This window comes from Artemia sp. Qi Xiang Cuo, chromosome 4 (genome assembly GCF_049724085.1).
Source record: "Artemia sp. Qi Xiang Cuo chromosome 4, ASM4972408v1, whole genome shotgun sequence".
Classification (NCBI taxonomy): domain Eukaryota; kingdom Metazoa; phylum Arthropoda; class Branchiopoda; order Anostraca; family Artemiidae; genus Artemia; species Artemia sp. Qi Xiang Cuo.
The window spans coordinates 9,186,454-9,205,714 of NC_142797.1; the positions used below are offsets into that span (position 1 = coordinate 9,186,454).

Sequence of the window (19,261 nt, forward strand, 5' to 3'; positions counted from 1 at the left end):
TAGATGCTGAAGACGGGCTATAAATAAAAGATAGATGTTTAAGAAGAAAAAGATAAAATCGTTTTCAAATTTTAGCAGAGGAGATAACAAATAATCCTATAGAATATTTATTTGTTTATTAAACATCCATCATTCACATAACATGAAAAGATAGAGTAGAGAAAAAAGACAAGAAGGAGAAAAAAATAAATGAAAAGAAAAACAATTAGTGCACTAACTCTAGCCATAACAAGTCAAGTTATCTTGTCTTGTTTATGCTCTACAAGTCTCATGTGCAGAAAGTAAAGTAATTAGTTTTTCTTAAGTTTCGCTAGAATAGTGAATTTTTGTCCCAACAGTAATACTTTACTCTATAAAACACTGACTAAAATGAAAATTTGTAAATTACACCATACTTTTCATCAATCCATCATCATATTTTTTTACCAAAAAAAAAAGAAAAAAATCATTTAGTTTGAGCACAAGCGTAGTTTTCATAGAATGTAGTAGGAGCGATTGCCGTTCATATACTACAAAAACCAAACACAAATTCAGGTATATTAGGGAATTAAAATAACTGAGCATCAACGCAGTAGTATCAGCATGAAATATCATGCTGATGAGTAGTATCAACATGAGTGGTATCAACAGTAGTATATCAGTAGCATCAACATGAAATCTAAAGGAAGCCACCACCACCTTATCTTGCCAGCAGTGCAATTTAAGATTAATAAATTGCAATTCAATGTGCAATTTAAGTGTAATTTAAGATGCAATTTAATCGTATTTAAAGCAATTTAATCGTAAAATCGATGCAATTAGAATCGATGCAATTTAAAGCAATTTAAAAATTTGATGCAATTTAATCGTATTCAAAATGTTTAAGATGCAATTTAATCGTGATTTAAGATTTATAGGCTAAGTGGGTTCCAAATAATAAAAAAAAAGAAACCTTGAAAAATTAGCAAAAAATCACCTAAACACATATAGCACTAAACAGCTAGCGAATATTTAGCTTTTTTAAAGCTCTTTAGGAATCAGCAGATTACTAATGTTTAAGTTTTTACTGATGAAAAGCATTGTCAAATTTAGCTAATTACTTTTGGTTGTTTGTTTCCACGGTTTAGACGTGGCAATGCTGGAAAACCATGAAACTGCCGGACAATTTTTAAACAACTAAGAGAAAAACTTTGAAAATTGCGGTTTTCAGCCACTAATAGACCTAAGATTGGTCCGAGGGGTGAAAAACAATTTTATCTCATCTCTTTGGTAGTTTAAAAATACAATATTTAAAAATACAAAATACCCTTCGTGAAAAAATTTTCCTTAAAGTACGAAGGACATTAAAAATAAAATCGGATTCTTTAAATCGGTTAAGTGGAAACTTACTCAACTATATACGCCTTAAAAAGTTGGGAAAATTCGAAAACTAAATTTTTAATAAAAAAGACCTCCTTATGCAGTTAGGTAGTTTTTCACTTAGTAGGCTACTTAGTTTGGTAGTTGGAAATTGAGGAACGTTTTTGAAAAAAGAGCAGAAAAAGAGCAAAAATATATATTATTATGGGGCTCAAGAAGTGTAATTACCAAGAAGGTTGCTGCAGCAAGTGACAAAGACTGCCACAAATCTAACTTATGCAAAGATATCCATATTATTACCATTATTAAAGATTAAAAACTTCAAAATATTGTTGAATTGACCTACCTACAAAAATGTCTTTTAAATGTCTTTTGTTTTTTCTGTTCAATTTATTCCTTTGGTTGTCTATTGGTATATCAATACAGTCCTTGCTTTCTTATGGTTTAAAAATTTCATTTTATTACTTAATTTTTACATATTCCCACTAGCCTGTAATTGTTCAAAGGCCAGAGCGAACCATATCGGTTGCACAATCCTTTTAATTTTTGTATTGTTTTACGATCTGCTGCAGATAAATATGGGCGTTACATCAGTTTGGTTGGGCACATTACCATAACGGTTGCATCATCCTTTTAATTTTTGTATTGCTATACGATCTGCTCCAGATAAATATGGGCATTACAACAGTTTGGTTGGACACGTTACTATAACGGTTGCACCATCCTTTTAATTTTTGTATTGTTATACGATTTGCTGCAGATAAATATGTGCGTTACAACAGTTTGGTTGGGCACGTTACCATATCGGTTGCACCATCCTTTAAATTTTTGTATTGCTATACGATCTGCTGCAGATAAATATGGGCGTTACAACAGTTTGGTTGGGCACGTTACCATAACGGTTTCACCAATCTTTTAATTTTTGTATTGCTATACGATCTGCTGCAGATAAATATGGGCGTTACAACAGTTTGGTTGGGCACGTTACCATAACGGTTGCACCAATCTTTTAATTTTTGTATTGCTATACGATCTGCTGCAGATAAATATGGGCGTTACAACAGTTTGGTTGGTCACGTTACCATAACGGTTTCACTAATCTTTTAATTTTTGTATTGTTATACGATTTGCTGCAGATAAATATGGGCGTCACAACAGTTTGGTTGGGCACGATACTATATCGGCTGCACCATCCTTTTAATTTTTGTATTGCTATACGATCTTCTGCAGATAAATATGGGCGTTACAACAGTTTGGTTGGTCACGTTACCATAACGGTTACACCAATCTTTTAATTTTTGTCTTGCTATACGATCTGCTGCAGATAAATATGGGCGTTAAAACAGTTTGGTTGGTCACGTTACGATAACGGTTGCACGAATCTTTTAATTTTTGTATTGCTATACGATCTGCTGCAGATAAATATGGGCGTTACAACAGTTTGGTTGGACACGTTTGTAAATAATATCATGCCCTAGTATGCAAGAAATCTGACTCTATCTTGCCCTGGAATAAAAGTAATCGAGGATCAAAAGACCTTTCGATTATCCTTATTGCGACATTATAAGGTCTCGAGACCTTATCGTGGTTTTGTACGTTTTCTGAGAATTCTGGTAGATGAAAATCTATCATTTAAAAACCATAATGATATTTTCAAGCTGAAAGTGGCGAAAAATGTCGGTGTTCTTGTAGGCTTTAGCACTAAATTCCTCGTTGTATTCTTAAGCTTCTTTTTTCTTCATTGTTTCAATCGTATGTTTCTTATTGTCTGCTTCTATGGACATCTATCTTTCCATCTTCCACTCGTTCGCTTTCTTCTTTCCACAAGAGGGCCAAAAAAATTATTAAATAGACGAGTGTTTCTTTAATCAAGCCTCTTCTAAATTTTCGATCTGTGTATCTCTCATCCTGTGCATATTTTGCTTTCTCTTTAGTTCACGGGCAACTGCCAGCTGTTTTCAAGAGTTCTCTTTTGTTTCCAATTTTTCATCATATGCCCTTCGAAAAGCTACTGATGTAAAAATTCCTTCTACGCGTTGCATTAGTTCAGTCTTCAATCCGATACCCGCAAGTTTAAAGGTATAGAACCAGCAACCAGCTGCGGCACAAGGTAGTCATTCGTGTGGCACTTCAAAAATTAGAATTGGATTTTATTTCAGAAGAGTTTAATTTATATGGGAACATTTAAGTTTAATAGTAAATTAGAAACTTTTTATTTATAATTACTGATGAGGAATTTGTGTTGCATTTCAATTATCATTATTGTGTTTTGGAATTATGAAGATGGCGTTGTTAGTAGGAGGTTGACCTGTGTTGGTCAGATACATATAATTTGAAGATGGGGTCCTCGTGTGGTCCTAAAGTTAATAGCAAAATGCAGGCTACGGATTGTTTTATGACTTATTTTATATTTTTTTCACCTTTCTTCCCTGTTTCCCTCGCCAAAAGTCTTCCGACAAATTAGATTACAAATAAGCAAAGAGTCTTAGATAAAAAAAAGAAGAAAGAAACAGGATTGATTTTTTTTTTCAGGAGTACGAAAAGGAAACAAAAACTGGTTTGATTCTATCCATTACGTGATGTATCAACACTTGTTATTGAGAACATAAAAAGAAAAGGAAACGCAGAAAGGAGGAACAAATTCCGCTGGATAAAAGAAAGAAAAGAAGAAGAATTTAAAATATGCATCAGAAAATAATTTTGTATCTTTTCAATATTATAGTCTATTTTTGATAAAAAAAAGGCCTTTCGAGAGGGGAGGAGGGGGGGGGGGCTTTTTTGTGTTTTTTTTTAGATAATTTATTATTTAATAAATGAACTCTGGAATTTGAAGAAAGTTTGCGGTTGTCTCTTTTAACGATTCAGCTATGGCAACGCATCGAAAAACTGATAATGGCTGTATAACAACCGTAAAAGAATCATAGAAAATTTCGGTTTGCAGATTGAATAGACCAAAGATGGACCGGATCCTTGGACAATTAAATAAATAAAACAAGTTTTTTTAACTGAAAGTAAGGAGCGACATTAAAACTTAAAACGAACAGAAATTATTCCGTATATGAAAGGGACTGTTCCCTCATCAACGCCTTGCTCTTTACGCTGAAGTTTTTTATTGTTTTAAAAAGTAGAATTGTGAGAAAAGGTCAAACTCTATTCCGTATTTCATCGAAACTCTCTTCCCCCATGAAAAGATCCTCCCACGTAAACTGTAGAGATTTCAAGCTTTTATCTGCAAAAATATGGAATTTTTATTTTTCGTCAGAAGAAAGATCACGGATGCGTGTTGTTCTCTTTTTTCAGGGGTGATGGTATCGTATCAATGACCCTAAAACAACGGGAGAGGGCTCACTTGAAAATAAATTAAAATTTCAAGTGTTCTTTTTAAGTGACTGACAAAGATTGGAGGGTAACTAGCCCCCTCCCACGCCCCTTTTTCCCCCAAAAGTGTCCAATCAAATTTTGAGATTGCCATTTTGTTCAGTATAGTTGAAAAGCCCCAAAATTATGCCTTTGGAGATAATATGGACCTCATCCCAGCCCCCGGGGATAGGTCTTTAAGTTATAAAGTATACCCATTGCAGGGTTCGGACAGGTCGGTTCGTTTCAAATTATAGGCTCTGTCCTACTTTTATAGGATTTCCCGGGCCCAAATATAGGCCAAATATAGGATTCGGAAGTCCTTGGGATCAGATCTGCGGTAGATGGCGTGGGATGCCTGGTCACATAAATTCATCATTTCCCGAGTTTTTGCATTTATTTATTTTTTTTTATTTTTTTATTTCAAATACAAACAGTACAAATAGTAAAAAACAGTAAAAAATCAGATACACGTAGTGTGCCAACGATTGGCTGATACAGGTAAAATATTTGGAATCACTCTTGCTGCTTCTTGGGCATCAATTTCGATATGAGGTCAGTGTTTCTCTTTGCAAGAGACTGTTCCATTCTCGCAGATTCCTGCTCTCTTTCACTTGTTCTGAACTTCACGGCTCCTTCTTGCAAATAAATAGCTAGGACAATGTCTATGGAACTCTTGGACTCGCCAGCCTTCTTCATTCTGTCGGTCACTTCCTGAAGTAGAGTATCTGCTACTGTTCTCTTTTCTTGCTCTGATGCTCTAAGTTTTTTCCTTTTGCTTTCCAGGTCTTCTATTTATTTCTTTTTGTCGTGGACCTCCTGCAATTTCCGCTTGTTGTCCTCTTCGAAAGCTGCTTTTGCCTTCTCGGATAGCTCTTCTTTTTCTTTTCATCCAGATATTGTTGATGCCGAGACCGTGCGGAAAGTGCAAGATTCAATAGCTCTTTTGTGATAACAAACCGTTCTGGTTTTCCTCTATAAAGCCTCAACGTGTCATATACAATGAGTCTCGCATCCAGAACGCGTTCAGACATCAAGGCCTGGTCTTCACCGAGAATCCTACCAGAACGCGAGAACCCACGCTCAACATCTGCACTGCCATGCGACAACGACAGCACCGCTTTGATAAGGTTGGTAAGTTCCGGGTACTTGCTGTCCCCGCGCTCATTCACCAGTCAAAAATAATGCCTCCAAAAATGATCGATCCGAGTAATGACCTCACGGGGTCCAGTTTCCGTTCGCAAAAGTAGCCACTCAGCCTGGGCAACGTCTGAGCTTACTCCGATCGCAATCTCGCGTGCCACAACTGCTATGTCTGCAATGCTTCTTGAATCCTTCATGTTGATTGGACTCAAACAGCGTGAAGCCTCTAGAAAACCATTCTTTCCCAGAGGACATTTGTTCAAAATATGGCAAATACCCGCAATAAAATGTTTTCACACATTGACATAGAAAATAGCCTTGTCTTTCAGTGTTGCTTTCTCACCGAAAGCTCGTTCCACATTTTCTGAAACTATGGGCTTTTCTGCAAATTTTTCAGCAAGGTTCAACATTTCTGTTGAGAAATTTTCAGTCTCGGTCACGAAATCTGGAGTAAAGACCCGTTGGCAAAGCGTCACAACTAGTCTTTTGATCTCTGAGTGCAGAACATGAATGAGAGGCTCTTCTTTCTGGAACAGTTGGGTGAAACTCATTAACAGTTCTGCTGAGGCTAGAACAAACTCGAGTTGGGCCTTCATCGTCACACTTTTAATATAAGCCACAATCTTCAGAAATTTGGGAGTGGACAGAAGATTCTTCAGTTTTTTCTCTCTCGGCACCAAGTTCAGGAAGTTCTCTAAGATTACCGGCCACCGTTGCATGATTCTAGCGAAGGCACGTCCAATCATCAGCCAGCGGTTTGGGACAACCTTCATGAAAGTATTCTCTGGCACTCCCAATATCTTTTGGCACTTTCGATAGTCTTAACAACGTGCAGGCCAGCCGTCAAAGAATGAATGCACAAGAATAAAAAGTCGGAACTTTCTTCTCCGAACACCTGAAGATCTTTCAAGAAAGCGTTATGAATTATATGGATGTTGCAAGTACCAATGTTCAACATTCCCTTTCCCGTCACTTTCTTTTTTTCGGAATTGAACTTGTTAAAAACGCTTTTGTTGACGTTTGGTCCGTCACTTCCAAGCGTTATCAGTTTTTCAAGTGGCAGCTGATTCTGATCAATGGCTGACATAATCTTCCTATACAGGTCATCACTTGTCGCGTGGCCCATAAAACATGTGCATAAATGTCTGCTCTGGATTTCGTTTCCGTATGAGGAACAAAATCGAACACGTATCTGTAACTCTTTCATACCAGCGTTGTTGGTTGTCTCGTCATATTCTAGTACAAAATATGACTGAGTGTCCTTCACAAGCATTTGCTTACAGTAAGGATGCAGCGACATCGGTGATCAAATACGTGAGTTTCTTCGCACATAGGGACATTCCGTCGGGGATCTTACCGAGGAACATCGCATGGAAGGTTGCGACAACATGGTCTGAAGAGTTAGCAGACATGGAACTCCGTGCCATCTGAAGTGCCCATATTAACTCAGATTTATAAGCGGCAACACGCTCACAAAACATGTTTGTACGAACTAATGGTTTATCCTTGGTTATTTCATCAATTCGAGATTGTCCGGTCAGGTGAAGTTGTAGTGGATGTAGTTGAGCAGCAACTGCGGCTTTGCGTTCTACAGATCGCACATGTTGGTTTAGCTGAGCAACCCCAGCTGTGCAACCAAAATTTTTCAAGCAGAGTTTGCAAAAGAACGAGTACTGGTCGTTCCAAGTCTTATACCATTCGCCAATCTTTCTATCGCTGCAATACGTCTTAGCAAGCCATGAACTATTGAACTTGGTAGGCCCCATACTTAATTACGAAGCATCACCTACAAAATAACATCCCGCGATTAAAAGGCCATAAAAAGAAAAAATTTGGATATGTCCGAAACTGGGCCGTATTCGCATCAGCCTTTTATAGCGTTCGGCCAGGAAACGCATAAGTCGCAAGAACTCAGTCTCATTAAGCAGAGACTGCTAGCCTATATACTGATCTTAGCTCATTTCGGACAGGCCCAACATGACAAAAAACAAAACATAGGCTACTAAGTCAACACAAAAGCATAGCCCAGGCAGAAGCAGCTTACTAATCCCAACACAAAGTATTAGTTAAGTTCAAACAGCTAAGCAGTTGTAATTCCTTATAGATCTACACCGAAAGACAGCACAGTCTACAAGCAGAGTCAAAACCAAAGAAAAGCACATCTTGGCTTACTTAACGGGCAGTGAAAATTGCAAATCATAAGCAATGTTCTTGGTGCTCTTCAGCCGAAAATATAGGAATAATAGGATTTTAGCCAAAATAAAGGCATTTTATAGGAGTGCATTAAAATATAGGAATTTATTGGAATTTATAGGCGAGTCCAAACCCTGCCATTGTTTACGTATAGTTTTTGTTATTGGGAAGTATACAGACAGTTTTTGGGAGGGTTTTTGTGTTTGGAGTGAGTTTTCATGGGGATAATTATCCGTGTGGAGGGAATTCCCGGGGGAGAACTCCAGGGAAATTTTTGACTGTGAGGATTTGACACAATTCCTATACTAAATTCCTTTTATTTGTCTTATTTCACTTTGCCTTTTCAATTTTGCATGTGAAGATGTTCCAAGAGAATTGTCAGGGGGAAATTTTTAGCGTATTTGGATTTCCAAGAAACAATTTCCAGGGAAGGAGGAATTTTTGGAGTGATTAGAAAAACGATTAGAACTTAGTCTTTTTAAAATGAAAGAATGCTAATGAGAATTTTTCAGGCTGAATCTTCTGCAAGAAATTTTACGGCGGGAGAGGGGAGGGATTTTCAGCCAGGATAGAATTGTCCGGAAGGAATTTTACAGCGGGTTGTGTATTTTACTCGGGACGAACTTCCCACGGACGACTTTTTCGTGAGGGGAGGGAATTTTTCATGTAGGTTGAGCCATATTTACCGGGATTATTGAAAAAGCATCAGAAATTAAATAAAAAAAAGTCTCTCAACTGAAAGTACGGAGCAACATTAAAAATCAAAACGAACAGAAATTATTCTGTGTATGAAGGGGGTGCCCCCCTCCTCAATACCTTGCTCTTAACGATAAAGTTTTATCACTTTTAAAAAATGCATCCTATTTTAAGTAAACTACCCTTGTGTCTCAGGAGTTGTTCTTAAAAAATTGGGACAAGCGGTCAAACTTTAGCGTAAAGAGCAAGGTATTGAGGAGGGGGCAACCCCATATACGAAATAATTTCTGTTTGCTTTGATTTTTAATGTTACTCCTTACTTTCAGTTGAAAAAACTTGTTATATATTATTTAATATGTACAAAAATCCATTAATACTTTCCCACTAAACTTTTCTTGTTGGAAAAGCTGTTTTTTTTTATTACATAACTTTTTTATTATATATGTTTATTTATTTGTAAATTTATTTACAAGTAAATTTGTACTTATTTTTTATTTATTTTATCTTTAGGACTATTTATTTATTTACTTTTTATTTACAGTTTTTATTTTTATCTCTTTAATAATATACATAAGCTGTCTATTTTTTTACACAACTTAGTATTATGAATTTCAAACTCAAAGTTTTTGTCCTTTGCATGCAGTATAGAAGAAACATATACACAAATACCACTTGAATGAACAATTTTTTTCTCTCGAAGAAAAAGAAAACCAAAGAGGCATAAGAAACGCTTCTCCCGAACCAATGCTCCGGAATCTGGATCTGTGCTTAGTCACGGAAACAGAAGGTTTGCAGGTACCGTTTAGTTTCCCTTTCAGCTTTATTTTAACACAGTTTAGACCCCAAATACATCGACTGGGAAATGTTAAACTTGTTTGAAACATCATGCAACTTTGTACTTCCTGCATATGTTTTTTTCCCCTGTGAAGTAGGGGCAATTATCCGCTCTGACTTATCTAAACAATGTTACGGTATTTTAAAGTTAAAATGTAAAATTAAAAATATACAAAATCTTAAAATTATTTTGATAACCAGAGGTCAGCACTCACCAGCTAGATCTCCAACTGAGACTCTGTACTTGAAAATTTGTTCATGCAGAATCCCTTCAATCTGTAGGAGGTCATACTTAGGTGTTATGCCTTTTTTAACATACAACTCATACAACAGTGACACTGGTGTTTTCACCTTAAAAAGAAAGGATATCTAAAATGGAGGTATTTAAAACACACACAAAACTGAAAACACCAAAAATTTGGGTACTGTTCTATTAGCTGTAAGACACGCGATAATGCAAAGAAGATCAGATAAAAACCTGTTAGTCTGCAACACGCGATACAGATACCCGGTACTAAAACAGGATAAATGAAAATATAACAGTTTAGAAACAAATTCAGGCTTTATATTTGCACATTAGGGGGGTGAGGAGTCAAAGCATAGCATATATTAAATACGTAACCTAACCTAGGTACCTTTTTTTCCCCTAAACCTAAAAAAACTAAAGTTTAAACATTGTAGACGCAGTGAGAAACCACTGTGTGCAATGAAGTCTCCGTTGAAATCTGTTTGACTAGTTTTTTTTCATCTCCTTCGCTATATGATATGTCGCGTGTCTTACAGCTATTAGAACCGTACCATAATTTGTCCAAACCAAATTTTTTTTCTCATTAAAATAAAGAAGGCAAGACTTTTACTTTGCTTTCATGAAATTGTTTGAGCAAGTCCTTGGTGACAAGCCTAGAACCTGTTGGTAAAACTTTTGATGTCCCCCCCCCACCCCACAAAAAAAAAAGCTGTACTGCTTTAACTCTGAAAGCTGAATGGTTCAGTTCAGGGATTTTGTGGCTCAGAACCAAACGTGGATTTTTCAGTACTTGATTGATATTATAGTTGACTCAACTATCTTTCATTTAATCACAAAAGGCCAGTTGAGGGATTTCGTGATTCAGAACCAAATGTAGATTTTCCAGCACTTGATATCATAGTTAACTCAACTATCTTTCATTTAATAACAAAATGTGTGTTCTCAAACCAGAATGTGCTTGACTGCTCTTTTGGAGGATTTAAGTTTTTTGCTTTTCTTTTTACACTAATTGACTAATGTATTTTAGACTTTAATTTTCAGAAATTCCTAATTTTTAGAAAAACTTTGTTGGTTTCCAGCACTGTACCAAAAAAGTGTTTTTTTTTTATGAGAGTGAAGACCAACATTCAAAATTCAAAGCAAACATAAACAGTCCAATAAACGGAGGGGGTGCTCCACTCTCTCCTAGCCCCCTCTGCATTCTTTACACCAAATTTTCAACATATTCTACATACTAATTAACGTAACAATATTAAACACTATACTAAATCATTTAGAGCAGGGAGAGGAATACACCCCCCTCATATATTTAATCATTCCTGTTTGATTTAAACTTGAAAATTGCTCTGCTTTCGTTTAAAAATAAATTCGATTTATTTCCACTTTTAATATCACGTTCAAGGCTATGCTGAAGGGCTACCGCCCTTCTCAACCCTTATTCTTAATAAAAAAAAAGATCCTCATTCTAATCAAATCTAATATTCTCATATTTCTAGTCCAATCCACTAATAGGGCTACCGCAGGGCTACGCATAAGGCTACTGATAGGGCTACCGCAGGTTGAGAAGGGCTTTTCCAGCACTTGATATCATAGTTGACTCAACTATCTTTCATTTAATAACAAAATGTGTGTTCTCAAACCAGAATGTGCTTGACTGCTCTTTTGGAGGGTTTAAGTTTTTTGCTTTTCTTTTTACACTAATTGACTAATGTATTTTAGACTTTAATTTTCAGAAATTCCTAATTTTTAGAAAAACTTTGTTGGTTTCCAGCACTGTACAAAAAAGTGTTTTTTTTATGAGAGCAAAGACCAACATTCAAAATTCAAAGCAAACATAAACAGTCCAATAAACGGAGGGGGTGCTCCACTCTCTCCTAGCCCCCTCTTCATTCTTTACACCAAATTTTCAACATATTCTACATACTAATTAACGTAACAATATTAAACACTCTATACTAAATCATCCAGAGAAGGGAGAGGAATACACCCCCCTCATATATTTAATCATTCCTGTTTGATTTAAACTTGAAAATTGCTCTGCTTTCGTTTAAAAATAAATTCGATTTATTTCCACTTTTAATATCACGTTCAAGGCTATGCTGAACGGCTACCGCCCTTCTCAACCCTTATTCTTAATAAAAAAAAAGATCCTCATTCTAATCAAATCTAATATTCTCATATTTCTAGTCCAATCCACTAATAGGGCTACCGCAGGGCTACGCATAAGTCTACTGATAGGGCTACCGCAGGTTGAGAAGGGCTACCGCCCTTCTCAACCCATATTCTTAATAAAAAAAAAGATACTCATTCTAATCAAATCTAACATTCTCATATTTCTAGTCCAATCCACTGATAAACTTGTTCATGTGATGTTACTCGTTTGTATAAGCTGGACCTTTGGAAAACAAAAACGTGTTTGAAAACCATAGATTAACCTTGACCAATAGACCATAAAATCTGTAACTCAAGAAAATAGCCTAGAAGAAGCCTAACATTATTTCAAAGTTTATTTTCGAAATCTTCTATGATCAGATTAAGTAATAATAATACAAAAAAAAATTCAACTGAAAGTAAGGAGCAACATCATAACTTAAATGAACATAATTTATTCCGTATATGGGGGGGGGGCTGCCCTTTCAACGGCTTCTCGATCTTTAAGCTGAAATTTGAATTTATGTCTAAAATTCTTTAAGAACAACTGCTGAAACACAAGGCCAATGAATTGGGATAAGAAGCTTTTTTAAGCACTAAAAAACTTCAGCGTAATGAGCGAAGAATTGTTGAGAGGGCAGCCCCCTCACGTACGGAACAAACTCTGCTCGTTTTAATTTTTAATGTTGCTCCTTACTATCAGTTAGAAACCTGGTTTTTCTTAAATTTAATTCCTGATCGTTTTTCAAATTATACCGGGAAATCCTTTTCCGGGGAAAACCCCCAACAACAAGGGCAGATCCAGGATTTTTTTTCGGGGGGGGGGGGGGGTTAATAATTTTTGAATTTTTCGGGGGGGGGGGGTACTAATTTTTGACTCAGTTTTCGACTAATTTTACTGATTTTTACCTAGGTTTTACTAATTTTCGACTTATTTTCGACTCGGTCAAAAATTTCGGGGGGGGGGGGAGGGGTTCAAACCGGGTAACCCCCCCCTGGATACGGCCTTACCCAACAATAAGATTTTTCCAATGCAAGATCCTCCCACGTAGGATTACCTCCCCCCCCCTTGTAAAATTCTCTCTTCTCTGATAATTCCCCCATCCGGGGAAAATTTACCCAAGACAATACCCCCTGGAAGATTCTCCTTACTTTCGTTTGAAAAAAAACTGTTTTTCATTTAATTTCTAATCATTTTTCAAATTATGCCAGAAATACCCCCCCTCCCTCTTCCTGGAAAATTTATGGTACCTATCATTTTCAAAAAAAAATATCCCAGCTTAGAAACGTGAAAATATATATTGACTCATATTACCTTCACTAAAATTAGCAGCACTAAAAACCAGTGTTATACAATCAAGCAAGGCCGCACCCAGAGGGGGGGAGGGTTAGGGGGGTTTGAACCGCTCCCGAAATGTTTTTTTACTCATAAAAACGTAACAAAAATGTATATAAACAAATTTTGTATGCGCTTTTTTCTGTACCCCCCCCCCCCCGAAAAAATCTTTGAGTTAAACCCCCTCCGAAAAAAATCCTGGGTACGGCCTTGCATCAAGACCAACGGAAGCTCTCACATAATGTGCTATTACAAGAGTTTTCAGGTAGCAAAAACAATTTAACTATTCGAGAACCAGAAAATAATTTTGAGAAAAAATACTGAAACTACTTAGAAACAAAGAGAACAACAAAAAAAGAAAGAAATAAAACCTCCTCATTGAGTGAGAACCAGAGTCGTCCTGAGGCTCATTTTATTGGGGAGGATGGGGCCGTCTTCGTAAATTTTACCGAATCACCCTGATTTTTGCCGAATTTTCGGCAGAAATCAAGAATTTCACTAAATTTCGACCGATTTTGCAAAATTTCTGCCAAAATTTCTGCCTTCGGTGAAAATTTTACCGAATGCCAAAAAAGTTGGGAGGAGGGCCCCTCCCCCTCGGGACGCGACGCCCCTGGTGAGAACTGTAGAATCATCCTCTGTAATTACTTTAAGTAAATAAGCATAGATGCAGAAAAACAGGAGACAAATACAAACCAGCGGCTGCAACATAAGTTAATATGACACAAAAATCAATGTCAGATTGTATATAAATAATCCATAATAACTAAATAATATCTTCACTATAATGTCCTTACCATTTCAAAGTAGTTAGGCCGCCTTAACCAATTGTGACATAATTTTAAACTTAGCCTATACTTTTGAACCTTTTTTTACGTGCATTATAAAATTGAACTGGAATCCAACATTCCCTTTCTCTTAGAAAGCAGCTAATTTCTTAGAAAGACGCTTGGCTATCTCTTCATTGGTAAGTATTCTTTAAGTTTGCCTTTGATAAGGGTCGCCACCCCTAGTGATTTATCTCTATTTTTCGGTATTTTTTTTCGGGGGGGGGGGGAGGCGGTGATTTCTTGTAATTTTACTCCTAAAACTAGTGATTTTTTCTCAAATCTAATGATTTTTTATGATAAAGTATGTGAAGCGTAAATTCAAGCGAATAAATCATCCAGAAAGCTAATTATCGAAAGCAAAAGGCACACTCTAGTGAAAACTGTACTGAGAGTCAATAAAAATCGAAAACTATTCTCTTTGTTCTGTCTCAGAAACCAAAGTTGATATAATTCGAGAGAGACAGGGTTGAAAAAATTTGTACGCACCGATTTGCGTTGTGTTATTGCATAATCGATTTGCACAGAAATTAGTCGAAATTGATTATTTTTTGTCATTTTATCCAGTTCCAGTTCTAAAATGTGTATACAGGGTATATGAACTAGCAGTTAGTCCTTTCAACCCTATCTTATTAGCTTATTAGCATAATCTTATTAGCAATATCCTTTTGAAACTTCAGTTACAGCTTTGACATTTTTTTTTTTTTGACTTCACAGTCAAAGAAGGGGGCATGTGCTCCAATATGTGCTCCACCTGATTTCTGCCTGAAGCAGTAGGTGGCAGAAATTAGGCACCAACAACAAAATACACGCATATTGTTTATTTTATTTAGGAAAGTCTTTGAGCAATCTTAGTAATTAAAATTTAGCCAAACAATGACCGCCATTTCTAAGATTTGTTCTTAACGCTCTTTGGTAATAAATGACTTGAAACGAGCCACGTTTATACTATGCTCGAGCTATACTATGAGCTCGTTTTATGGAGGAAGGATATCAGATTTCTAAGGGTTGTGCTTCTTGTCATCCATCTAGGACTAACGAAGAGTTGGTTGTCCCGAAAATGCGTAGGAAGAGGCTATAAAAAAGTATTAAAAGGACCTTCAGACTACAGAAGATGGATAAAGACTGAAGCTTTGAATAGATCAGGGAGGAGTAGGAGCCTATGCAGCTATGTCGGCCTTACGTCGGAAACGAGCCATCTTTTACCGGCAATAGAAGGAGGTCTTTTACCGGCAATAGAAGGAGGTCACGTTCACGTACTTCTGAGACAATACTCATAAATATTGTTATCAAACTGTATAAATGATATAGGAAACGAATACTGGCACTTCAACTGTGAAAAGGATTTAGCGAATATTTTAGTCATAATCGGGAAATGATCGTTTCGATGGCTTGAGGAAATTGTTATTCCTAAAGGAATAATATTGTAGATCAGGAATATGCGCAGTGAAGGAACGTGGAGTAGAAAGGGCCACGATTTTTGAAACTTCAGTTACAGCTTTGACATTTAGTCGTTAACGTGCTTTTATAATTTTGAAACAACCAACAGAAAAATTTTAAATCTGAATAGAGCTAAGATGAGTCCGGGGGGGGGGGGGCAAAGAGTATTTTACTGTTGTTTTAATTAACAGTTAAAAGACTAGTTAGAAGGAAAAGATACAGTTGTTTGGAATGAAGAAATGTGGAAAGAAGACCAGGAGATTCAGAAATGGCAGTGGGATGGCGCAGACTCAGCGTCCTTTGTAGTTTACCGGCAATAGAAGGAGGTCTTTTACCGGCAATAGAAGGAGGTCTTTTACCGGCAATAGAAGGAGGTCTTTTACCGGCAATAGAAGGAGGTCTTTTACCGGCAATAGAAGGAAGTCTTTTACCGGCAATAGAAGGAGGTCTTTTACCGGCAACAGAAGGAGGTCTTTTACCGGCAATAGAAGGAGGTCTTTTACCGGCAATAGAAGGAGGTCTTTTACCGGCAATAGAAGGAGGTTTTTTACCGGAAATAGAAGGAGGTATTTTACCGGCAATAGAAGGAGGTCTAGGATCGTGATATTTACTTTAAAGCAGGTTTGAATTGAGATATAACTATATCAGGGAGGGGTAATTTTCTAGCACTTGGAGAAAGGAGGAAATATCTAGGTAGGATAGGGGTGATAGATGGTCCTCGTTCTTGCTTCATGTGTGGAAAAACTGGTAAAGATCTGTTTAACTTTATGGTCCTTTGTCCTAGAGTACTGAATTTAAGAAAAGATTTGTATTCAGGTAGGGTGGGGCCAAAGGAATAGTTTATTTCAGTAAAGGGATCAAATGATTTGGGACAATGAAAATATTGCAAAATATAGAAAAGTAAGAATGATAGGGAAATTGGAAAAAATTTTAGAGGAAGGGAGGGGGGAGAATTCTTAAAGTACTTTTGTACGTATGTGAGTTTTTTTTTTTTTAAATTTTATTTTGTATATGTTGTTGAATTATTCAATTGTGTAAGCGTAGCATTTTGTTTGTTGCCATGGCCCTATGGCGTTTTCCAATGAATATTTATCCATCTATCGTGTCCTCAGTACTTAAAACTGGTCTTTTTTAGCTTCTAAAAACAGAAAAATTCAAATATGGCATCTATTCACAAGTTAAAAACACGAAAATAAACAACACATACTGCCAAACCATCTTTAAGGGCTAAAATGATACCTCAAAGTCTCCATTTAACTTATCAATAGCCGATATAACTACATCCTCTGAGGAGCCCGTGTCTTTCAGTTTGAAAATTTTCAAACCCCGAATTTCCTCATGAGCTTCTTCTAAATTGGGGTCAATTTCTAACATCTTCATAAAACAGCGCTCGGCTTCATCGTATTCCTAAAAGCAGAAAGACAACAAAATTGATTGAAACTCAGAGAAATGCAATATTCATTGCATACAGTTTCGAGCTATAATACGGCTACTTAACATAACATAAATTAGTAGATAGCGTAGATATATCCACGGACTACTCTAAGTTTGTTTCATTCTTTCATTCAATACAGCCCATGCATTACGTAGCCAGCAAAAATACCCTACCCCCATCTAGGTTCTAAAAAACATTTTTTTTTCTCTATCTTATTAAAAAAAAATCCATTCCCCATCCCTTTCATTTTCCTGAACTGACGCCACTGGATGAAAACAACATTCCGAACCAACATAGTATTAGGAAAGTATTTAGTAGGTGTAATACTTTTCACCATCTTAATTAAAAGTTTTTATCCGTTAAGTTTATATAGTTCATTTTATTAATAACCGGAAAAGTAGTGTTGTCTGCCGGTCCAAACGAATGTTCGACACAAAATGCTTGTGATAAAAGAGAGACAGAATGAGAGTATGAGAGAGAAAGGGGAGGGAATGAGAGCGTGAGAGAGACAAGGAGGAAATGAGATAGAGGGATGGAGGGAATAAGAGAGAGTTTTTTTTTTATTATTTGATTTTTAATTTGTGATTTTAAACCCTATGGTGGCACAGTGGATTGATATCTGCTTGGCAACACGAGGCCAGGAGTTCAATCTTAGCTGCTGCAGGGCCTTGAATTGCGTGAACATTATGTTTTGGTGTCTTCAAATAACTAAACAAGAAGAAGACGAAGACTTTTCTCTTTTAAATCCTTGAACACAAAATTGTTCCCCACGAAAATTTAAAATTTTCTATAGCCATGGCAGCCCTGCGTATAGGGCCTCAAAGCCTCAATTGAACTACATTCTTCGTAAAGCTGCTTAACAAATAAAGCAGCTTCTAAAAAAGAGTTAGTTCAGTAGTATTTATATCAATAAAAAGATTGTAGTGATTAGTAATAGTAGTGAATAGTAGTAAGCAGTAATACTAGCAAATAGTAATAGAAATAAAAGGATTGTAAACATGGAATTTCGAGGGTTCTGGATACTACTAAGAATTCTAGATAATAATAATAATAAAACAAAAACTCAAACACTTAAAGACATTAAAAATAAGTTCTGTTCTTACTTTAAGACCAATAAGAGCTTGTCCTTTTCTGTAGTGTCCTTTAAGAAAATTTTCGTTTAAAGAAAGAGCTTTTTCTGCATCTCTAATAGCTAGATCAAATTCACTCAGCTTGATGTAAACTAAACTTCGATTAGCATAATACCTAAAACAAAGTACAAACTTATAAAAAAATTAAATAAGTTTTTATAGTACAAAACAAGACAAATTTTTAACCCCTATACCCATCAACCCTCTATTTGTACTTTGAAAAATCGGATATAAGAAAACCTTTGAAAAACAAATGTGCTTCTTTTGGTTGTTTGAAAAGTATAAGTTTTAGATCAATATCACATTTTCGACAGAGTTGCCACGTTGAACAGTTAAAATAAATAAACAAGCCAAAAACATAAATTTGGCAACGCTCTTCGTCCGTAAGAATCTTAACCTTGTTGATTCCCGAAGGCAATTACACCTTCAAAGGAAAGCTACACCTCCTTTACTATTTGGTGCCATATGATTTAGCTTATTTTCTGCAGCACTTTTTTTTAATTTGGCGCCCGCTACTACCAAAAATGGCATAACTACAAATAGAGTTTATTTTCATTAAAACAATCAGATTCGATTTTCACTATCCTTGGTACCTGAGATATCTAAAAAAAAATCCAGATTTAAATCTTTCAAACAATAAAAAGGCCATGGCAAAGCACTGGATTGCCAACAAAACTCTCTGATCATAACGACGAATTTTCCACAGAACGAAAACTGAAAGTTCTGTAAGAGAATACGACTAAATACCCAAACGCAAATGTAACTCCCTTACTCAAATGCAAATAAAAATAATCTCTACCCTCAAATCACACATACATTAGATTTATGTAGATGACCAAGCAGACGAGGTCTGATGAGACTTGATTTCGTCTTTTCTAACAGCAAAGTGTTTCGCCGATCAATAGTAATTAGATAAATGATAGTTAGGGGAGACCGGGGCAATATAGACACCTTGGTAATATGGACACCCCACTCCTATGCACTCCGGGTGACTCTAGATTAGAATTCATTATAGCCAAAATAGGTAGCATTAATGGTAGAGACATGTGGTAAATGACTTTTGTCGTTTGGATTACGCCTTAATTTCTGAGAGCATAAATTTAAATATTTCAAAGGTGAAGTAAATTTCTTTGT

General features: G+C 36.2%; 1 protein-coding gene across 1 annotated transcript in view; it reads right to left on the bottom strand.

Moving 5' to 3' along the window:
- Positions 1 to 19,261, bottom strand: part of LOC148952760 (uncharacterized) — a 76,032-nt gene that overhangs the window by 23,341 nt on the left and 33,430 nt on the right. Inside the window, exons 5-7 of the mRNA XM_089088070.1 lie at positions 18,101 to 18,242; positions 16,802 to 16,969; positions 9,777 to 9,912 (exon numbers count right to left, since the gene is read on the bottom strand). Coding sequence (XP_088944196.1) covers positions 9,777 to 9,912; positions 16,802 to 16,969; positions 18,101 to 18,242 — 446 coding nt within the window. The remainder of the gene's footprint in view (positions 1 to 9,776; positions 9,913 to 16,801; positions 16,970 to 18,100; positions 18,243 to 19,261) is intronic.